This window comes from Malania oleifera, chromosome 12 (genome assembly GCF_029873635.1).
Source record: "Malania oleifera isolate guangnan ecotype guangnan chromosome 12, ASM2987363v1, whole genome shotgun sequence".
NCBI lineage: Eukaryota > Viridiplantae > Streptophyta > Magnoliopsida > Santalales > Ximeniaceae > Malania > Malania oleifera.
The window spans coordinates 66,623,745-66,643,520 of record NC_080428.1 but is presented as its reverse complement, the minus strand read 5'-3'; the positions used below and the strand labels follow the sequence as shown (position 1 = coordinate 66,643,520).

Here is a 19,776-nt window from a genome sequence, read left to right as displayed (position 1 = left end):
AAAGAAACTAACATAATCAAAATTTACTTACCTTCTTCTTTTACCGTGTGCTACGAACACAATAATTATCTTTAAGAAATGAGATCGGAAAAAGTGGGTGATTGAGAATTTATTCAAAAATTCTCTCTCCACCACAAATTCTTTCACTCACTAATCCTTCTCTTCCTTGGAAAATTGTTGTGAAAAATGAAGGTTGAGAGCTCCCTATTTATAGGAAAATTTTGGGGAAGAAATGGAATTTGTAAAAGTGTGGGGAGATGGGTGAAATTATAATTTTAAAAATTAAAGAATGGGCAAAGGATGGGCAAGGTATGGGTTGAGTATGGGATGGGGATGGAGGCCATGTGGGAGTGCTTGCCACCATTCCCATTAAATAAATTCTTAATTAATTACTTACCTAATTAATTAATCAATTAGTTAATTAATTATTTTATTATTTTATTATTTTTCTTAATCATTATTATCATTGTTATTACTTTTAAACTATTTTTAGTATTTATTTATTTTATTATTTATTTTTGAACAAGAATTTAATTTGAATTTTGAAAACTCATGTGGGCCCCACACGGTCTTGTGGGCCCCACACAACTTCGAGACCCGAATGGATCCTACGTAACTCGAATAATTCTTATACGATTTTATGCATCCTAAATAGCTTCGAGACTCGTGTAAACCTCTATACGGCTTCGGGACTCATATGGGCCCCACACAGTCTTGTGGGTCCCACATATGATACTTACATTATTATTATTTTATCATATATTTCTACAAATTATGTCAGTCAAAACATTATTTTATGTACATATTTACGTATATAAACAGTGTCTACCCTGTTTATCCTATGAAATTCCATTTTGACCAGGCCGACCTCGAGGGAGCGACTGAGCCGCAATGGTCTCTGAGCACTCGCTTAGACAAGGTCTTTCTTAGGCATCAAACATGGAATCAAAGATCCTAACAGAGAAACACTTTTTTTTTTTTTTTAATACTAACTATTATTATTATTATTCATTTTTTTTTCTTGGGTTATTACATGATGTCCATCACCTCACATTGCCACATACCAAAATTATTGGTACCATTAAATTTCTCCACCTCAAACCAAGCATTAGCTATCGTCTTTGACGATGATGTCGAAGTCGAAGGGGTTAGAGTTCGTGAGGGCAGAGTTTCTTCTACTGCTGCACTAGTTTCTGCCATCTTCTATATATTTAATAGCAACCAACAAAGCAAAAGACCTAGGATGAATAGTACGTACCAATTGTGTCCTATGAAATTTCACTTTGATTAGGCCGACATCCAAGGAGCGACTGAACCGTAATGGTCTCTGAACACTCGCTTAGACAAAGTCTTTCTTAGGCATCAAATGTAGAATCAAAGATCCTAACAGAGGAACACCTCCGTATCGACACTGTCCAACCTAACTCTAATACTAATTGTTGTGTCGGACACCTCACTTGTGCCAAACACCAATGCTACAACTAATGCTATTGAATATATAAAAAACTAAAGCAATGTAGAAACTAATAATAAAACACAATAAAAAAAACAAGATAAGAAATTAACAAAGTTCGGTACAGAATTTCCTATGTCCTCGGGCGTCGATGATCAATCCACTATTTATTGACAAAATATAACTTTGAGGTGTGTTTTACAATTGGAGAGTTGAGTTCTTTATATAACTTCAATCTCAAGTCCAAAAAACACTTTTCACCAACGTGGGACAAACAAAGAAAAAGTTAAAAAATAATTTTTCTACCAATGTGAAACTTTTTTACCAATGTGGGACAAAAAGTAACACTTGACATTTCTAGATTAGAAATGGCTAAAGAGACACACTTATAGCATAATTGAAACCAAAAGCCAAAATGTTGGGGTGCCAGATCTGAGCATAAAAGATAGTTTTTCTTGGATCATTGACTCTTCAAGTTCTTATTCCATCTCCTCTCCCTAGACTTACTTGAGAGACTTTGAGAGTTAAGTCTCCTAATGCAAACTGGGACTCTTCCGTATGGTACAAGACATTTTTTCATCAACTATACTACCATTAAACAGGCTAACTATCTCCTTATGGTTCATGAATTTGCCTTTTTTGTAATTACGGTAATGAAAGTGTAAATCATCTTTTCTTTCGATAGGACTTTTAAAAGATGATCCATCATGGTATCTTCAAGGAAGTTTAATATTTTATGCAATTATCAAGTTACGAGGAGGATATTTTGTGTTGGAGCACATTCAATTATCATATTTTATGAATGTGATATTTAGAAAAAAAGACACCGATTTTTCTTAAGATTTGACAATAATACAAGGACCTTCATTGATATTTCCAAAATCCACAATCTTATCCCCAGATTTCAGAAGTCCTATAAACTTCCTCTAACATATAATTTTTGGAATACCTACATCCATAAAAAAAATTTGTCTTTTTACAAAATACACTAGGAGTTATATATTTTTTTGACAAAGTTGAGAGGAGGTCTGTGAAATTTTTGAAATTTTAAAAAAATGTTTCTTTCTTTTTGTCAATCTCATGAGGTGAATGTTTTTACTTTTTTTGTTATTAAAAGTAAAATTGTTCAATCATCTTGGAAAAGTTTGGAATTCCTTTTTACTGAAAATGCAAGCATAAATGCTAATAATGTTTGGAAACAAGATCCTGCAATTTGAATTTGAATTTTTATAAATTTAAAAAAATATATAATTTTATAATGCGTCTTATTCAAATCTATATATATCCAAATCTAATATGCAAATTTCATTTTCTCAAATTACTTTGATCAAATTTATATAAATTTAAATCTAAAAAATTCAAAATTAAAACTCGCAGGGTTAAACTCTTTTAATAATTAAGTCAACTCAAATTCAAAATTTTAATTCGTTAGTAAAATAAATAAAATTGGATAAATTGAATTAAACCCAATTCTAAAATTCATCTAATTGCTAAAAAAAAAGGAAGAGAGTAAGTCCGGCCAGACTCGGTCGAGGGCGGATTTGGGTAACCCGGGCGGTTAGGGTTTAAGGGATGTACTGAGTTTTTCGTTGACCACGCATAACCCTAACATATAACAGAATGACATTCACATCCTCTCCTATATAGCCAGGGTGAGTGGAGCGTACTCATTTCATTTTTGGTTCCTCATCTCCTCTTCGAAGGACAGGCAGCTGGGTAGGGGTTGGATCTCCTCAACACCGCCACGGTGTGCAATTCGCCCGTCGAAGAAGCCCAGCCGTCATCATCTCCTTTCTTTCTTCTCCGATTAACCTGTGCGTCCTCCCTCTCTTTCTCTCTCTCTCTCTCTCTCTCTCTCTATGGTGTCCGGTTAGGGTTTAGTGGTTTCTTTTTGCGGTTCATATGTGAAAACTACTTAGCCTCGTTCTTTTGCTTAAGCGTTCTCTGATTTATTGGTATTCAATCCCCTTGGAACTGTGAGTGCATGTTGAATTTGATAATTTTTGATTGCGCATTAAAGTTGATTGCAGATTTTTGGTTCTGGATGGAGCATGTTGACTTTCGCCCCTCCCCCCCTCCCCCCTGAGTCGACATGGAAGGGGCTTGGGTGTATTTCCTTAACTGAGTCTGGATTCATTCCCCACAATATGTTATGTCTTGGCTATTGATAAGGTGGGCGGGTGGATGTGTTAACATTCTCATTAGAGGCGGTTTTTGCATAGAGGTTGCCCGTCCTAAATTCATTCTTAGTGAGGGTTTACACGTCATATATATCATTTCCACTCCTAAACCCTATCTTAGGTGATTTGAGCAGATGAGATTCTCATCAACAAATGCAGTTTTTTTATTAAAATAAATTATCTTGTCTTAGTTGTAACTGTAGCATTGAGCATCATTTTCGAATTCAAGTTCAAACCCATTTACTTGCATAATTTATCTGGGTTTTGATGGAAATATTGGCTAGATTGGGCATTAACTGCATACCCAATGTCTGATTGCATGGTGAAATTTTTTATGAGCAAGATTCAAATGTTGATTGGAAACAAATTATTGGTTAATACATCTTGATTCCATTATGGGGTTTTGTAGTAATAATATGAAATCAATACATTATGTATTCTTAATTTAATCTTACCTGGTATAATTAGCATTTATTTGGGTCTTGGAAAGTATGAGCCTATGAGGGAAAGATGAAGCTCAAAATATAAGTCTTTTTGAACCTCCTTATATTCCTTGCTCCTTCTGAAATCTAAGTAGACTTTCAATTTACAATTTACAACCTTATGCATGTGAAGAAGATAACACATTTAAAAAGAAATGAATGGTTCATAATTTGGAATTGCCCAGGCATCTTTGAAATTTTAACTGGAGTGCACAAGGTATGAGTAACTTTGATACTTTGTTGCCTGTGCCTTTGCGATAGCTGTGACAAATACTTGCAAGCAGATATTGAATATGGGGTGATGATCGCAGCTCTATATTGATTTGCCAATTTAGACTCTTTTTTGTACAGGCATGTTTTCATGGACTGCATGTTTGTCATGGACCTCATCGTAAACATTTTGCTTGAATATTTACTTAATACCGCAGGTTATTTTTTGGATGCTGTAAATGTACAATGCTTGGTTTCATTTTATTGGAAGAAAATACGCTCTAAAAAATCTAGAGCAAAATTTCACTTAAAACATTGGCATGTGAAAATCTAATTCCACCCTTTCAAGATTATGTAGCTGGGAATATACTGGTTACTTTATTGCTGCCATTTTTCATCCATCTGAAACACAATATTGAAGTTTTAATTAATGGCAAAGTGCTAATGATATTTATTTATTTTCATGTTCTTTTATATTTTTGTAAATTGGTATGGGGAGTGGGTTGGAGTTGGGCATCTTTAAAGTTTCAATGATTTATCAAATTAGATGCTTCTAATATTCTTTTGTCAACAAAAAATGTATGTACATGCAAATTTTTATGGTAGTGGTAATTTCAATGTCCCTGTGCAGGTATTACCTTTCTGTAAGTCATAAACATGTATTCTCGAGGGAGCAATGCATATGGGCAGTCAGCATATGGACAAAATGTAAGTGTGTATTAATAATGTCATGATTTATGTCTTTTCACTTGTGATAATTGCTGAGAATTTTACAAAACTCTTTACTAGTGATTTGGAGAAATTGCAATATCAGTTTTGGCATTTACGTTCAATCTTCCAATTATTAACATATTACAGAAAATGTCCATGAGGCTTAATTTTTTCGCATTTCTGCATCTTTGTAGCTGGGATCTGCTTATTCTGGAAATTCTGTTGGTGGACCTGATGGGGGTTCTCAACTTTCCATGGCTTCTCGACACTCGTCAATGTTGGGTGGTTCTCAGGAAGCAGATATTGGTGGATATAGAGCTCATCCTTCTGCTGCAGCTCATTATGGAGGGCAGTACAGTTCTGTGTATGGATCAGCTGCTTTGAGCGGTGCCCAACAGGTTAGCAGAGCTCGTTTGTTTTCTTTGCATGAATTTTATGCAACTCTTGCCTTGCCTTATATCATCTCAACTTAAGAAATGAGTGCACAGCTACTTTGGGATTGTTTTCAAATTTTTATTTGAACCACTCTATTGCTTTGAAATTTTAAGTTATCTTATTTATTCTCTCTCTTTTAATTGTGATGCCTTATACAAGTTCTCATGTCTTATTTGCTGTATATATGGTGTGACTTTAGAAAGAGCAACGGTTACCTTTTGTGAATGCCACTGCAAGTGTATTGGCTAGTTTCCCTTCTTGCAATTTGTAGATCATTGCTCCCACAATGTCTGAAAGTCCTAATACAGGAGCCAATAACAGAATTGTTGCTGCTTAACGCTCATCTCTATTTTTCATGATTTAATACAGCAATAAGATGAAATATTAAACGCTGTTTTATATCATTTTTGTTTTCTGTTTCTGTTGCTATGCATTGAAGCGAAGAGACAGGTTTTCACAGCGCATTTGTTTATGTTGCTAGCTTTTGGTTTCATTGCCACTTTTTTGCAAAAACTGAAAACTTGATATTATGATCTGTTGGTACAGTACTTCAAAATTTATTTGATTGTTGTGGGTAAAATCAGAAAATTAAACGACTCTGTGAAGTTAAAATATTATCAAAATAAAAATGTCTATACATTCTCGAAAAAATTGAAAAAAATTGAAAAAATCAATTTTCCCATTTTTCCATTATCATGTATGGTAGAATTGTTCTTGGAGCACTAAAAGTGAGTTTAAAAATGTATAGTTAAATAAACTAGTTATAGTTAATTTTATTTTTATTATAATATTTTACTTATAATTCTTTTGCATTTTTATTGTTTAATCATATTTTTAATTGTTATTTGGTTTGAGTGCAAAAATGAAGTAGCATTCAATTAGGATTTTAAATTTATTTTAATTTTGGAAATATTAACCAAAACCATTTTTCATTTTTCAGTTTCTGTTTTTGGTTTTTCAGTTCTCATTTTCATTTCATAATTTTTGATGATGAGACCAAGCAGGTCCTTCTTGATAAGTCATGATACATATAATAAAGTAATATAATATTTTAGCATGTCCCTTATTGGACATTGTTATTTATTATTCAATATTTCTTGCTTCCTCTCTGCTAGATGTATGCTCTTGGTGGCCTTAATTTGCATTCTTTACTGACCCAGCCAGTGCTTCCAATTCTTTGTCGTGCTATTTGATGTTTGTCTGTTTATTACTTTGGGTTCCCGATGTATATATTGGGTCAATAGTGAAGTTATATATGGATGTAAATTTCTTTGCACAGATTCCTGCTATGGGTGCCAAAGGTGCTGGACCACCAGTTTTGGAAGGCCGTGGAGGTTATGCCTCGGGTATGCCTGAGTCTCCTAAGTATGCATCTGGTGACTATGTCTCATCAAGCCATGGATATGGTCATAAAAGTGATCAGTTATTTCCTGAGAAGATTTCTGATTATTCATCAATTGAAAGGAGACAATACGCTGAGCGGCAAAGTGCTTATACGGGTAGGGACTTGCCAAATGAACCTACTGGACGATATGCTGATTCTGTTGGTTTTTCATCTCAACACCAGGTGGTTTATTTTCTTTCTGTTTATATTTTGGTTAAAAGATTGATTTGTAATTTCATTGTCTGTGTGATATTCCCCTTCTTTTCATTGCCTACATATATATTTTTATATATATATATATATATATAATTTTGTGCTTTTATGCATGCTACTTCTTTAATAGCCCTGTATTGTATGATTGCATTGACCAGGCATCACTACTTCGACAAGAACAATTGCTTAAAGCCCAATCACTGCAACCTGCTTCTGTTGATGGGGTTTCCAGGTATTGTTGTACAAATTTTTATGTTACAATTTTAATCAGTCATAGATTGAGCTTGGCATTGTATGGATTTCTTAATCAATAGACTTTTTAATAGTTAAAAATATGATAAAATTTCTAGAGAATTGTACAATTGGAGTGGGATTTGGATTCTAGAGACTACCATTTTTATTCTGAGGATGTTTTTTTAAAAAAGAAAAAAACTAAGGCTGAATTGGAATTTGGGGCTCGGGGGGTTGGGGTGGGGGGAAGTGTTGAACGTTTGACAAAGATATGGTTGTGTTCTGGAGCAAGTAAATGTATATATGTATATTTCTTTTTCCCTTATATTCCTTTAATGAACGGCATTGTTCGTCCTTGCATATTTGATGATACAACCAATCTCAATGATGGTTGTGTTCTATCTGTGCCCACTTTTGTTAGATGCTACTGTATATCTTACTACACTGAGTAGAAACACATTTCTGGCAGACAAGCTGATTATCTTGCAGCAAGGAGTACTGCCATTCGTCAAGATCTTTTGTCTTACGGTGGTCGAGTGGATGCGGATCCTCGCAGCTTATCAATGCTTAGTGGTTCTTCATATGGTGGTCAACATGCTCCATCAATATTAGGGGCAGCTCCTCGCAGAAATGCAGAAGATCTCACGTATGCTCAAAGTTCTTCAAATCCTGGTTATGGTGTCAGCCTGCCTCCTGGAAGAGATTATGCCACAGGGAAAGGGCTGCATGGAGCATCTCTTGAATCAGATTATCAAGGCAGTGTGTTGTCTCATGGTGGTCATTCAAGGATGGATGAGCGTAAAGATGATAGGGGTGGATATCTTCGAGAGCTTGAGCTAAGGGAGGAGGAGCGGCATAGGGAGCGTCTGCGCGAAAGGGAGAAGGACAGAGAACGGGAGAGGGAACGTGAACGCGAACGTGAACGAGAACGTGAACGTGAACGTGAACGCGAACGGGAACGAGAACGAGAACGAGAACGAGAAAGGGAGCGTGAAAAAAGAGAACGCATATTGGAGCGACGAGACAGGGAGAGGGATCGTGAGCGCAAACTTGTTCCAGATATTAGGCATGAAAGAACTCCCCTGCGAATTTCTCGAGATCGTCGTGGTGCCTCTTTGACAAAAGATGGGAGAACTTCACGACGAGATTCTCCACGTCATGAAGCTTTGCATAGGTGGATCTTGACGCTAAATTTTGCATCCTGCTCTAGTTCTGTATATATAGCTGCTTGTATATCTTGCAGCCCTGAAACTAACTCGGTGTTCTGTTATGCTGAAGGCGTTATTCACCTGTTAGAGAAAAAAGGAGAGACTACGTATGCAAGGTAAAAAAAGAAAAATGCAAGTGCTCAATCGTCAATGATTATCATGATTTTTTTCTCCGCCAGTATCTGCACTTCTTTTCTGTTTGGAGTTGAAGGAATCAATCTTATCCCCTACTGTTGCTGTCCTAGGAGTTGGGATGTTCTGCTGTTAGATGCTTCCTGTTACCATTTTGTGCTCTGGATTTGGTGATTACTCCTTGGATATCTTGGTTCTTATTTTGGCCAACTCCACGTTGTCTTCTCATTCAATCCCATCACAATTCCGTCTTCACTCGTCTTTTGACCATCTTTATTCCACATAATAATGCCTTGGTTTTGACTTTTGAGTGCTTACTCTAACAGTTCATTTTCTGTTCGCATTTTTGGTCCGCACCATCTTGTTTCTTGTTTCATCCCCACAACATTTGTCCTCATCTTATGACTTTATTTATTGCACACATATAATATCTTCCAAGCTTCTAGTAAGTTTGCGATGCTGATTTAATGGAGGAGTTCCTGCTGTGGAAATCTGAACTGTTGCAAAAGTGTCTTCTCAAGCAGTTTCTTGTTATTAAATTTGGTTTATGATAGGATAATACTTTTCATAATGGCATTGCCACTACAACAAAAGGAGCTGTTCAGAGAATAGGAATGATTAATCGATGCTTATGTAGTTATTGTTAAATGTTTTCATATGTTTTGCACTATTTCGATGGACATTGCCATGTTTGTTTGCTGCATTGAATGTGGTTACGGAATTAAACTGTTTCGGTAATTGAAATTGTTTGTTTGCAGGTTTACTCGTCTAGTTTGGTGGATGTTGAGAGGGACTATTTGGCAATTGATAAGCGATATCCCAGGCTTTTTGTGTCTCCAGACTTCTCCAAGGTCTGTCATTTCAACTAGTTTTCATTTGAACAGGACAATTCCCAAATAGTGGATAACTGTCTATTTATCCATGACATTCCAATTGTTTCCAGGCTGTCGTGAGTTGGCCAAAGGAAGACCTCAAGCTTTCTATTCATACTCCTGTTAGGTATTTTGCTGTTGTATGTTTTTATTTATATTGCCATTTAAGGTCTCATTTTCTCTGCTTAATTATTTTATTGGCTATTATTTATTCAATTGAATAGGCAAGCCTAATGGATGAGAAAGTGTGTTCCTCACTGCTACTGGTGTCAAATTTTTACTGCCATGCAGAAATATTTTTGTTATGCATTACTGTGTGCCTGGTTTAGTTTTTGAGAAGGCATGTATGGAAAAGTTTAGGAATATCATAGCAGTTGAATGATGCAGATGTAGTTGTGAGTCACCATCTTTTTTTGTGCTCTTTTCCTCTTCATGGAAAAAAGAAAAGGGGTACGAGTGCGCCCTTGTTTTATTGAAAGAAAAAAAAATGCTGAAAACTATAATAATTCATCGTGATGTTGAGTGATACAGCTTTGAGCATGATTTCATTGAAGAAGAGAGTGTAGCTGAGTCGAAAGAGCCATGCGCCAATTTGTTGCCTGATACATCCGTAAAATCTGAACCTGGACGTACTGTCTGGAATGCAAAGGTAGGCCATTTCAAGACATTGAAGTGTGAAAAAGCAACTATTTACTTTTCATTTTTACATATGAATAAGACCTTACTACTAGCACACTGGGTGGTCCATTGGGCTTCGGCTACACAAAAGGGTACCATCCCGAAGTTTGAAACCTGATATCTCCAACATTGGAATCCCATGCCAAACTGTTGGGATGTCCTCCTAGGGGATGAATAAAACCTTAGCATGTCTCATAGAACTTAAATAGACTGGTCCTTTTGTGAGCAACCTTGACTTAGTAAGATTGCTCATAACATGTTGGGAGAACTTGTTCTTGGCTTACCCTTTGTTCTTGGTTTCCTGGGTACTGCTTGTTGTGTTGCCCATTATCCCGGGGGCCTATTGATGAAATGAATTCAAAGGTGATTGCACTTGCAACATTAGGATGCTTGAGTTGAATGATACAATGCAATTATTTTGGCCCAACTTGGGTGTGTGGGATTAAATTGTCTTTTATCATTTACAGATTGCAATGTGACACTGCAACTATGTGTGGGTTTCTTGGGATTCATTTGTCTGTCTTTATCTTTCTGGTGCAGTTGATTCTGATGAGTGGACTTAGCAGGAATGCTCTGGAGGAGCTGTCATCTGAAAAAGCCTCTGATGATCGCATGCCTCATATTTGTAATATCCTTAGATTTGCCATTCTTAAAAAAGATCACTCATTCATGGCAATTGGAGGCCCATGGGATACTGTTGATGGTGCAGATCCATCAGTTGATGACTCATCTTTGGTTCAAACGGTCCTCAGGTATGCCGTACATGATTTCTGTTATTATCCATCTTCCCTTGTTTAGAAATTGATGTTCCTCTACTAGACTAAAGTGATTTTATCTTTCTTTAGATATGCAAAAGATGTTGCCCAACTTGACTTACAAAACTGTCGGCACTGGAATCGTTTCCTTGAGGTAATTTATACTTGTTCTGATCAATCTTTGTTAAGTAAAGTGTTTTTCTTAAGTTCCAGGTACTTTATCCAATTGAAATGGTGAAAACTAGTTGCTATGTTCCCTGCCGATGCTGGATCAGCCTGAATAAGTCTGCAAGTGTAATTAAGAAAATTAATGAATTAAAAAAGATCCAAAATTTCGAACTATAGTTATGAGAAAATGCTAACATCCTTATGAACTGGGAATTAGTATGGATATTCCACATCTTGGTACTTTTTTGTTTTGAAGCACCAAATCTAGTGGTCTGAGATATTGTTTTTTTCCATAGAACAAATATTTTTATTAGTAAAATACTAAAATTAGAGCATCATTGCATGGTAATTATTGTTTTTTAGTCAAGGTTGTTCTGTATTACAATTCTGTTGCTGTTTAACAAACTGGAAACATTCCATGTTTTAGGTAAATGTTCCAAAGCCAATGTAAGATAGTGTAGAGGTTGATGGCCACTGTGTGGAGAGATTTAATTGTCACCAAATCTGAGATTGATAGAAAGTGGAGGAATTTATTCATTGCTGTGGAAGGCACATACTATAACAAAGTCGAATGAGGGTTGAGGGTTTTTTCTCTCAGTTAAAAAAGTTAATTGCTTTACGATTTAATGTATCAGCATTTACTTGATTATCTCAATCTACCTAAACAAAGCACAGGAGGGAGGATAAATATGATCAGTCACAAATTGTAGAAATGTCTCGAGCTCATCTGTCAACACATGTTTGTTCTTGTTTAAATATGTTCTTTTTCATCTGTAGTTTTGACCAAATATGATTACCAAATAAAAATGTAAAACAAGTAACATTTCTGTAATTCTTGCAATAATCCGAGGTTCAGGTCTGCTACTCTGCTTTGTGTAGTCTTTTACATATCATGTGTCTTGTGCCAATCTGCATTTGATGCCTACTGCTTTCCAATACTCAAGAGTGTATTGAACTCAATCCATGCAGTGTTATTGAACCCGTTGGTGTGATTTTTCTAAGCAGTGCTTCCTATCTATTGTAATAAAAAATATGAAGTAATTATGGTTTTAAAATTTTTCATGAAATTTCTTTACAAGTTATATGTGCAGAACACTCCTTTGTGATTTCCACACATTTTTTTTTTCTTCTAATGGTTTAAACTTATTTTTGTTATACAAGCACTTGTGTTGGTGTAATTTTTAATTTTTGAGACAGACTGGTTTTTGCTATTTTTTCATGATGCTGGAAGCTAATTGTCTTTTGTCTCTGCAGATTCACTATGATAGAGTTGGCAAGGATGGGTTCTTTAGCCACAAAGAAGTCACTGTTCTGTTTGTTCCAGATTTATCAGAATGCCTCCCTTCATTGGATGCTTGGCGAGATCAATGGCTTGCGCAGAAGAAGGCTATTGCCGAGAGGCAACACCAACTTTCTTTGAAAAAAGAAGTATGCCACTTTCTTTGAATATACAAGTATGATGGACCATAGACTTTGACTTGGATGCATGTGTAAATGGGCACGTGCTAAAATCTTTTATCAGTTTTGCCTTCTGATCCATTTGATTGTTAAAGTGATTTAAGATTCATACTGGTTATATACATGCATCCCCCCCCCCCACCCAAAAAAAAAATGAAAAAAAAACACAAAGGCATTTTGGCCACCCAAAAAAAAAAAAGAAAAAAAAAACTCAAAAAGGCATTTTGGTGGTCCATGGAGGCTCACTGAGTGGAGTACATAATGGAGGTAGCCCATCTACCATCCCAAAATTTGAACTTTTGACCTCCAACGTAGAAGTCTCATGATTTATGGGGGATACCCATTCAACAGGTTGGATTTGTCCCTGCTTAATTTAGTTAAACTATTTGTTTCACTTCCATACATCTCTAGGCTTGCTCTTAATGTGAATGGGTGAACATCTGGTAATAAAATAAAGAAACTAAAGCAGGAATAACAATAGAGGTTGGGAAAGGGTTACTAGTGTTCCACCCCTTAACAAACACCAGTCTTGTCTGGTTCGTAGTTTTATATATTGCCTTAACTAACATCATTTTCGTTTTTTTTCAGAAATCTAAGGAGAAGAAAGAAGCTGTTAAAGGTAAAGGAACAGTTTCTTATTTTGTCTAATTATCATTAGCAATCAAAATGATGCCTTTAATTTTATTTTTCTTATAGATAAGGAAATTGTTTCCCCAAACGATGTTAAAAGAGTAGACGGATCAGAGAAAAAGAGTGATTCTGGACAGGTGGTAGATGTCAACAAAAAGGTGAAAGATGGCAGCGAAATGAAAAAGAATGTTGCCGACAAAGAGGGGTTAGGAAATGAAAAAGAAACTGAGAAAAAAGATGGGGATGTAACAGGAGAAGAAGGCAAGAATATTGAGAAGAAGGAACAGGGAGAAACTGCTGCTGCTCCAACTGTTGGCAGTGTGAAGACTGGTAAGAAGAAAATTATAAGGAAGATTGTCAAGCAGAAGGTTGCTTCTAAAAAAGCTGGTGTGGATAATGCAGCTGATGTTCAAAATGATAAACTGGATGGGAAGGATGTCGGGGAGAAGAATGTGAAATTAGAAAAATTAGAAATCCTCACTCAGCAGGAAGAATCTTCTAATCATTCTTCTGGTGTTAAAACTTTTACAAGAAAGAAAGTTGCAAAAAAGGTGATGGCTGGAAAAGCTACTGATAAAGGAGAAAAAAACATGCAAGCTGAGGTGAAGATAGAGATGGAGTTGGATGGTTCTGTAGATAAACTAAAGCCTGAGTCAGCCTCAGCACAAGATTCCAGTGTGAAAACAACTATAAAGAAAAAAATTATAAAGAAGGTTCCTAAAAGAAAAGTTACTGCTACAGAATCTAATGCTGGTGTTTCTGACACCAAAAAAGATGGCGATAAGGATGATAAAATGGTTGTTCAGCCTGCAGCAGAAAATGTTGGAGAACAAGTAGTAGATGATGAGAACCAGGTGAGGCAGACCAACAAATCAGAGCAGAAGACGATCCCTAAAAAGAAGTCAAAAATAGTGGATTCTGGGAAGCTGGATGATGCTTCTAATTCAAGTAAAACAGAAATCAAGGTAGTCAAAGAAGATAAAAAGGAAGAGAAGGGCGCTGAGGAGAAAAGTGGCTCTGGAAAAAAGGTGGAATTGGGGGCTGACAAGCAGAAAGATTCTAAGGATGGCAACAATGGCAAGAACGAAAAATCAAAAGAAAAAGAAAAATTGAAGGACGAGAAAGAGAAGAAAGACAAGGATGGTGAATCTAGGAGCAAACGGGAGGCCAAAGAGAAGAAGCGGCTAGAAGAACCTCCTCGGCACCCTGGGTTGTTTCTGTGGACAAAATGTAGCAAGGACTCTAAAGTATGTTAAATCTGATCTTTATGGCATAATACTGCACTGTATTTTTATTGAATATATACTGAATGTGTATTTGATTCTATTATTGAAGATACACTAAATGCTTGTTTGATTTGCCCGTCATTATTTCTGGTCTTCTTGTGCAATCATATGATACAGCTGCGTTCACTGTCTCTTTCGTTGGATTCACTCTTGGATTATACTGATAAGGATATTGAGGAATCATCATTTGAGGTTCGTTTTTTCTTTGCATGTCTCTTTTATGATTTTCATTGTTGTCTTTACATTTGGACATAAGTAATATTATTACATTCATATTTGATGCTGAATGTGTGGTGAGCCCACAGTTTCATTCTAATGTTTTGCATGTGATTTCCTCTGATGTTTTTGCATATGTTCTCTTCCAGCTTTCCCTATTTGCGGAATCACTGTATGAGATGCTTCAATACCAAATGGGTTGCCGTCTTTTAACATTTCTGCAGGTTCGTTTTGAGGCACTTAATCAGCTACGTATATTACTAAAATCTGTTATTGGGCCTGTTAACATGTTTGATTTTTTTTTAAAGCAGAAACTGCGCTTAAAATTTGTGACAAAAAGAAATCAACGGAAAAGGCAACGGGAAGAAGCTACTAAGAAGGAAAATGAAAAAAAGTCATCTACTAAGCGTCGGAGGACTGATGAGGCCCCTGCAGAAACTGAAAATGCAAAAACTGAAATTCCAGATGGTTCTCAGGTAGATGGTGAAAAATTGAAGGAGAATGATGATTCTGTTGAGGAAGCTGAAAAGGAAAAGCCGGAAGATGAAACAGATGATGAGGAAGATCCAGAGGAGGATCCAGAGGAGGAAGATCCGGAGGAAGACCCAGAGGCAGATGAAGAAATGCTGGATGGAGACCCTGAACATAACACCTCTGACAAGGTATTGCTTTTATTGCTTATAATTCTATTTTTCCCCTGTTACATTCATTTCCTGTAGAGCAATCAATTTTTTCAGTTTTGTACTTTGTGTTATTTTGCAATTTTTTAGGGTGCTGCAAATCCATTGCAAAAAAGTTTCTGATTGTTAGAAGTGCCTGACCTGCAAATCCACAATTTTTTCATTGTGATTGTAATCTTAAGCTGTTGTGGGGTGTTCAGCTTATTAGGTCAACTGCTGGCCCATCTTTATAATTTATTCTTATTAAAGCTATTTCAACCAAGAAAATTTTAGTTAGCAAGGACTACCAACACACCAAGTCCAGTGGCAGTCTCGCCCCATTAAGGAGCTTGCTATGTGGAAAACTGGGTCACACAGATACTAGCCATTGAAAGCAAATGGGTGTGGGCCAAGTCAGAGCAATTGGTTGCACATTCAACAGCTTCCTGAATTCGATTGAGACCCACTAGGCATGCTGTATTTGGTAATCTAAGATTCCCAAAATCTTCCCATTTCAACTGTATGAGGTAGTCACCATGATGATGATCATAGCTTGATTAATAGACTGAATAAACTTATTGGTCTTAGTTGGTCATCTAGTTCTCTTGAGTTGGTTAATGAATTCTTTATTTTAATTTCTTTTACAGGAAAATAAATATGAGAAGACCAAAACAGATTCTGAAAATTTACAGGAAAATCAAGAAGGGAAGATTAATAGAGACGCAAAACCTGAAAAGGTGACTGTTGAGGAGAAGAATGGACTGGGAGATGCTGGTGAGGAGAAGACTAGTAATAAATCTCCGGCCTCAAAGGCCAATACTGATAAAGCCAAGGTTGAGGGGGAGAAGAAACAAACTCCAGTTGACAAGGAAGCGCTGCAGGTGTTTTACTTATAACTTTATTCCTCAAGGGGGTGGACGTGTATTCTGTGTTTTATCACTTACAAGAGTTTATTTTCTTTTTGTAATAGGCTTTCAGGTTTTTTGATCGTAATCGAGTTGGGTATATCCGGGTAAGGTTCTAGATATAGGTTTTTTTGGCTGGTATTATATTTTCTTAGTGAGGGTTGTGAAGGATACTCATCATGTTGATTTATCAGGTTGAAGATATGAGGTTGATTATCCACAATTTGGGCAAATTCCTCTCACACAGGGATGTCAAGGTGTGGTGAATCTGTTTCCATTTTCATTGCTTTTGACTTTGTTGGTGTAAATTTTGTTTTTAAAAAGATTTGGTTGTCTTTGTAATATGCTATGGCCATATAGCGCCCACATTGACTAATGATTTCCTCCATTAGGAACTTGTGCAAAGCGCACTGCTGGAGAGCAACACAGGAAGGGATGATCGCATTCTTTACAATAAGCTGGTGAGAATGACATTTGAGACTTGACATGGGTGATTTCTGGGTTCTCTAGGTCCATTTGGAAGGAAATTCTAAGCACAGCACTCATGTTTACCAATCTTTTAAGGGGATTTTGAGAGGAATGGAGATGTGTGTATTGTACTGCAAGCTTGTGTTATTGATTTCTGCGTATGAAATCAGTCTTGAGTTCGTTTTCATGATTTGTTAATATAAATGCAGCCTGAGAATCAATGTGTTGAAATGGGACTGCTGACTTTGGCGAAACTGGGCATCCCATCATGTTCGGTTCTCTTGAATGTGCTGTATTGGATTTTAGTTTTCCCAGTTAAACATTGCCTAGCATGCTTTTGCTTCAATTTCAATGCCATTTTGTAGTGTGTAATTGATTATAGATCAATATGAATAAAGATCAGCTGGGGGCTTTATGTTTTTTTGAAGTGTAATTGATTATAGATTAATATAGATAAAGATCAACTATAGTATATAGACATTTTTGCCCCCTAATTTTCTCATGGGCCTGAAGGCTTTAGCGCATGGGTAGTGCAAATGATGGTACAAGTTGTGGATGGTCAATTTAAAGGATGTTGGTTAACGAGGAAAAGAACATTGAAGCTCTAAAAGAGCTTTAAAAGAAAAGAAAATGTGAAAGGATGGTAGCATTAGTTACTTGGATTAATGGGTGCTATTATCAGATGCTGAAGTGATTGTCATTTATATGAAAAGAATGTTGCCTTCTGTTTTATTTAGACAACGTTTTTTGTCTTCAAGTGATGGGAATGGGATAGCAAAAGGAAATTACAAAAATTAATGGCTCGTTTTAAGTTTTTGTTTGGGGGGATATGTAAAAATTATAAGTGTCCTCATTTTGTTATTATGCTTTGGTTTGGCATGTTCTGTTTGTATCAACTCGACTTGAAGATCGGAGTTTAAGATTATGGGTATGAGGATGCATATAATCTTTTGTCCTCTACTCAATTTTTCTAATTTCTCAACTTGGTCAATGTTCACTAATGGATTTCAGAACTTTTTCAATGGAGAGTGCAAAATGGTAATCAAATTCTCAATATGGTCGATGGTTCACTATGGATCTTCAAATCTTTTTCAATGAAACAAGTGAATTTCGTAACATTGTTACTGGTTCATTGGTAGATTTTCAAATTTTTTTCAATGGAAAGTGTGCTAAATTTAATTAAAGGTTTGAACTTCCTTTGATTGCATTGAGTTTTGGGTCTCCATTGTGTAAGAGGATTAGTCTAACTCTTAACAATTTAGCTTCTAACTCGATCTCATGTCTATCAGAAGGTTGAAGTTGCTAGTATATAGGATCACTTTTAGCGAATTTTTTAGTGATTATTGTATTGATCAAATAACATTCACTTTACATCAATTTGAGATATAATAATCATTGTTCAACTAAGACACTTCAATTTTACGTGGATCAATCTTTGTCCTTTTTCCCTCTTAATTTTCAATATTTTTATAATTTATTTTGTACGTGTTTGTATTTTTTATTGGAGAATTAGCTTAGCTTTGTGAAAAGTACAATCAAGAAATCCATTTAAGAACCTATTGTGCAATTTTCTTGAAGAATCTTAGAAAATAAATAATCTAACAATTCAATGCTATTTTCACAGTTTAGGCTGCTCTCATTTTACTTGACACTGTGTCACGATCCGACTATTTTCACGCCGTTGTGAAAGGGTCGTGCGGTGCTACTTAAAACACTTTTGTTTAACTAGTTAGCCTATCGTTTACCAACATTCATTCACGAAACACTTTCATTAGCATTCAATCAAATGACAGTGGAAATAGTAAGCATTCATGAAAGCAGTGACAAGTAAGCAGTAAACATTTAATTTACGCAATTCATTAACAACACCTCCGTTGATATCATTTGTTTAGCGAGGGAGGCAAGTAGGCTAAACACGTTGAACACTCATTCTCTCCTAAAAAGCTTTCTAGGTCATTCCCACTCTAACACTAGGAAACATCGAAGTGACTGAGAAGTTATACTGTCTTATTTGACATACAAAGACACTACTAGTAGAAAATAACCCTGCACTAGTATTTGCATGATGGAAACCCATCCCAAGCACATGAGACAAGCGGTCACAGGCAAGCATAATACCCTGAACAAGCTTAGATAGTGACATTCTCCCCCATTAATGCGGTCGACGTCCTCGTAGACTTTGGCGTTAGGTACACTTCAACTTTGTCCATGAATGGTTTTATATCTTCTGCCGAAATCTAGTTGGTTTTTTTGTCATCAAGGCATTTCCACTTCACTAGGAACTTCTGCCGCTTCTTCCTTGAGGATGAACTTTCTGTCTTCAAGGATCTCTTCAACTTCATGTCTGTCAGGTTGCACTATCTTCAACTCTGCTTTGTTGGACTGACTTCTGCTCAGGTCATTGTTGTTGACGTTAAACGGCTTGAGGCAACTGACATGAAACTGTAGTCTTTTCCCCTAATCTGCTCACTTCTTCATCTATTTAGAAGCTTTCTCCAGATAGGCTCGGGAAAACTCTGCATTCTGTCTCCATTCTCTGGTGAAGATGTATGCCCTGAGACACTTTCTTCTGTATGACTTGCCCACTGTGTGAGGTAATAACGACTGTTGGCCTGTAACAAGTTCAAAAGGGCTCTTGTTGGTTGTTGAGCTCCTTTGGGCATTGCCACAGAACAAAGCCACATCAAGTAGTTGCACGTCATTCTCATGGTTGTCGTTAACAAATTGGCGCAAGTACTCTTCTAGTAGCTCTCTGAATCTCTTCATATGTTCGTCTGTCTGTCGGTGATAACTCGAAGAGATGTCAAGATGTGACCTGAATATCCTGAAAAATTATGTCAAGAAGTTGTCAGCGAACAGTAAGTCTCGGTCACAAATGATAACTTGGAGAACACCCCAATGTTTCACAACGGTCACAAGGAACAATTGTGTCATCTCCTTTTACGAACAGTACTTTGGTGCGGTCATGAAAGTTCCATACTTCTTCTGCTCCCCCTTGTCTTGTTGGCAAGGGAGACAAGTTTTGGTATAATCAACCACATC

At 36.3% G+C, this 19,776-nt stretch overlaps 1 protein-coding gene across 1 annotated transcript; it reads left to right on the top strand.

The window, feature by feature from the left end:
• The first annotated feature begins 3,122 nt into the window (after nucleotides 1-3,122).
• On the top strand, nucleotides 3,123-17,154 carry LOC131144100 (protein SHORT ROOT IN SALT MEDIUM 1). The gene is made up of 22 exons (XM_058092486.1): nucleotides 3,123-3,267; nucleotides 4,957-5,033; nucleotides 5,231-5,434; nucleotides 6,751-7,038; nucleotides 7,227-7,300; nucleotides 7,769-8,473; nucleotides 8,578-8,623; nucleotides 9,398-9,490; nucleotides 9,583-9,638; nucleotides 10,043-10,160; nucleotides 10,730-10,941; nucleotides 11,035-11,098; nucleotides 12,367-12,540; nucleotides 13,159-13,189; nucleotides 13,267-14,447; nucleotides 14,604-14,678; nucleotides 14,852-14,926; nucleotides 15,014-15,364; nucleotides 16,009-16,242; nucleotides 16,332-16,373; nucleotides 16,461-16,523; nucleotides 16,659-17,154. The coding sequence occupies exons 2-22, from the start codon at nucleotides 4,983-4,985 to the stop codon at nucleotides 16,749-16,751; spliced, it is 4,230 nt and encodes a 1,409-aa protein (XP_057948469.1). The 5' UTR covers nucleotides 3,123-3,267; nucleotides 4,957-4,982; the 3' UTR covers nucleotides 16,752-17,154.
• The last annotated feature ends 2,622 nt before the right edge of the window (nucleotides 17,155-19,776 follow it).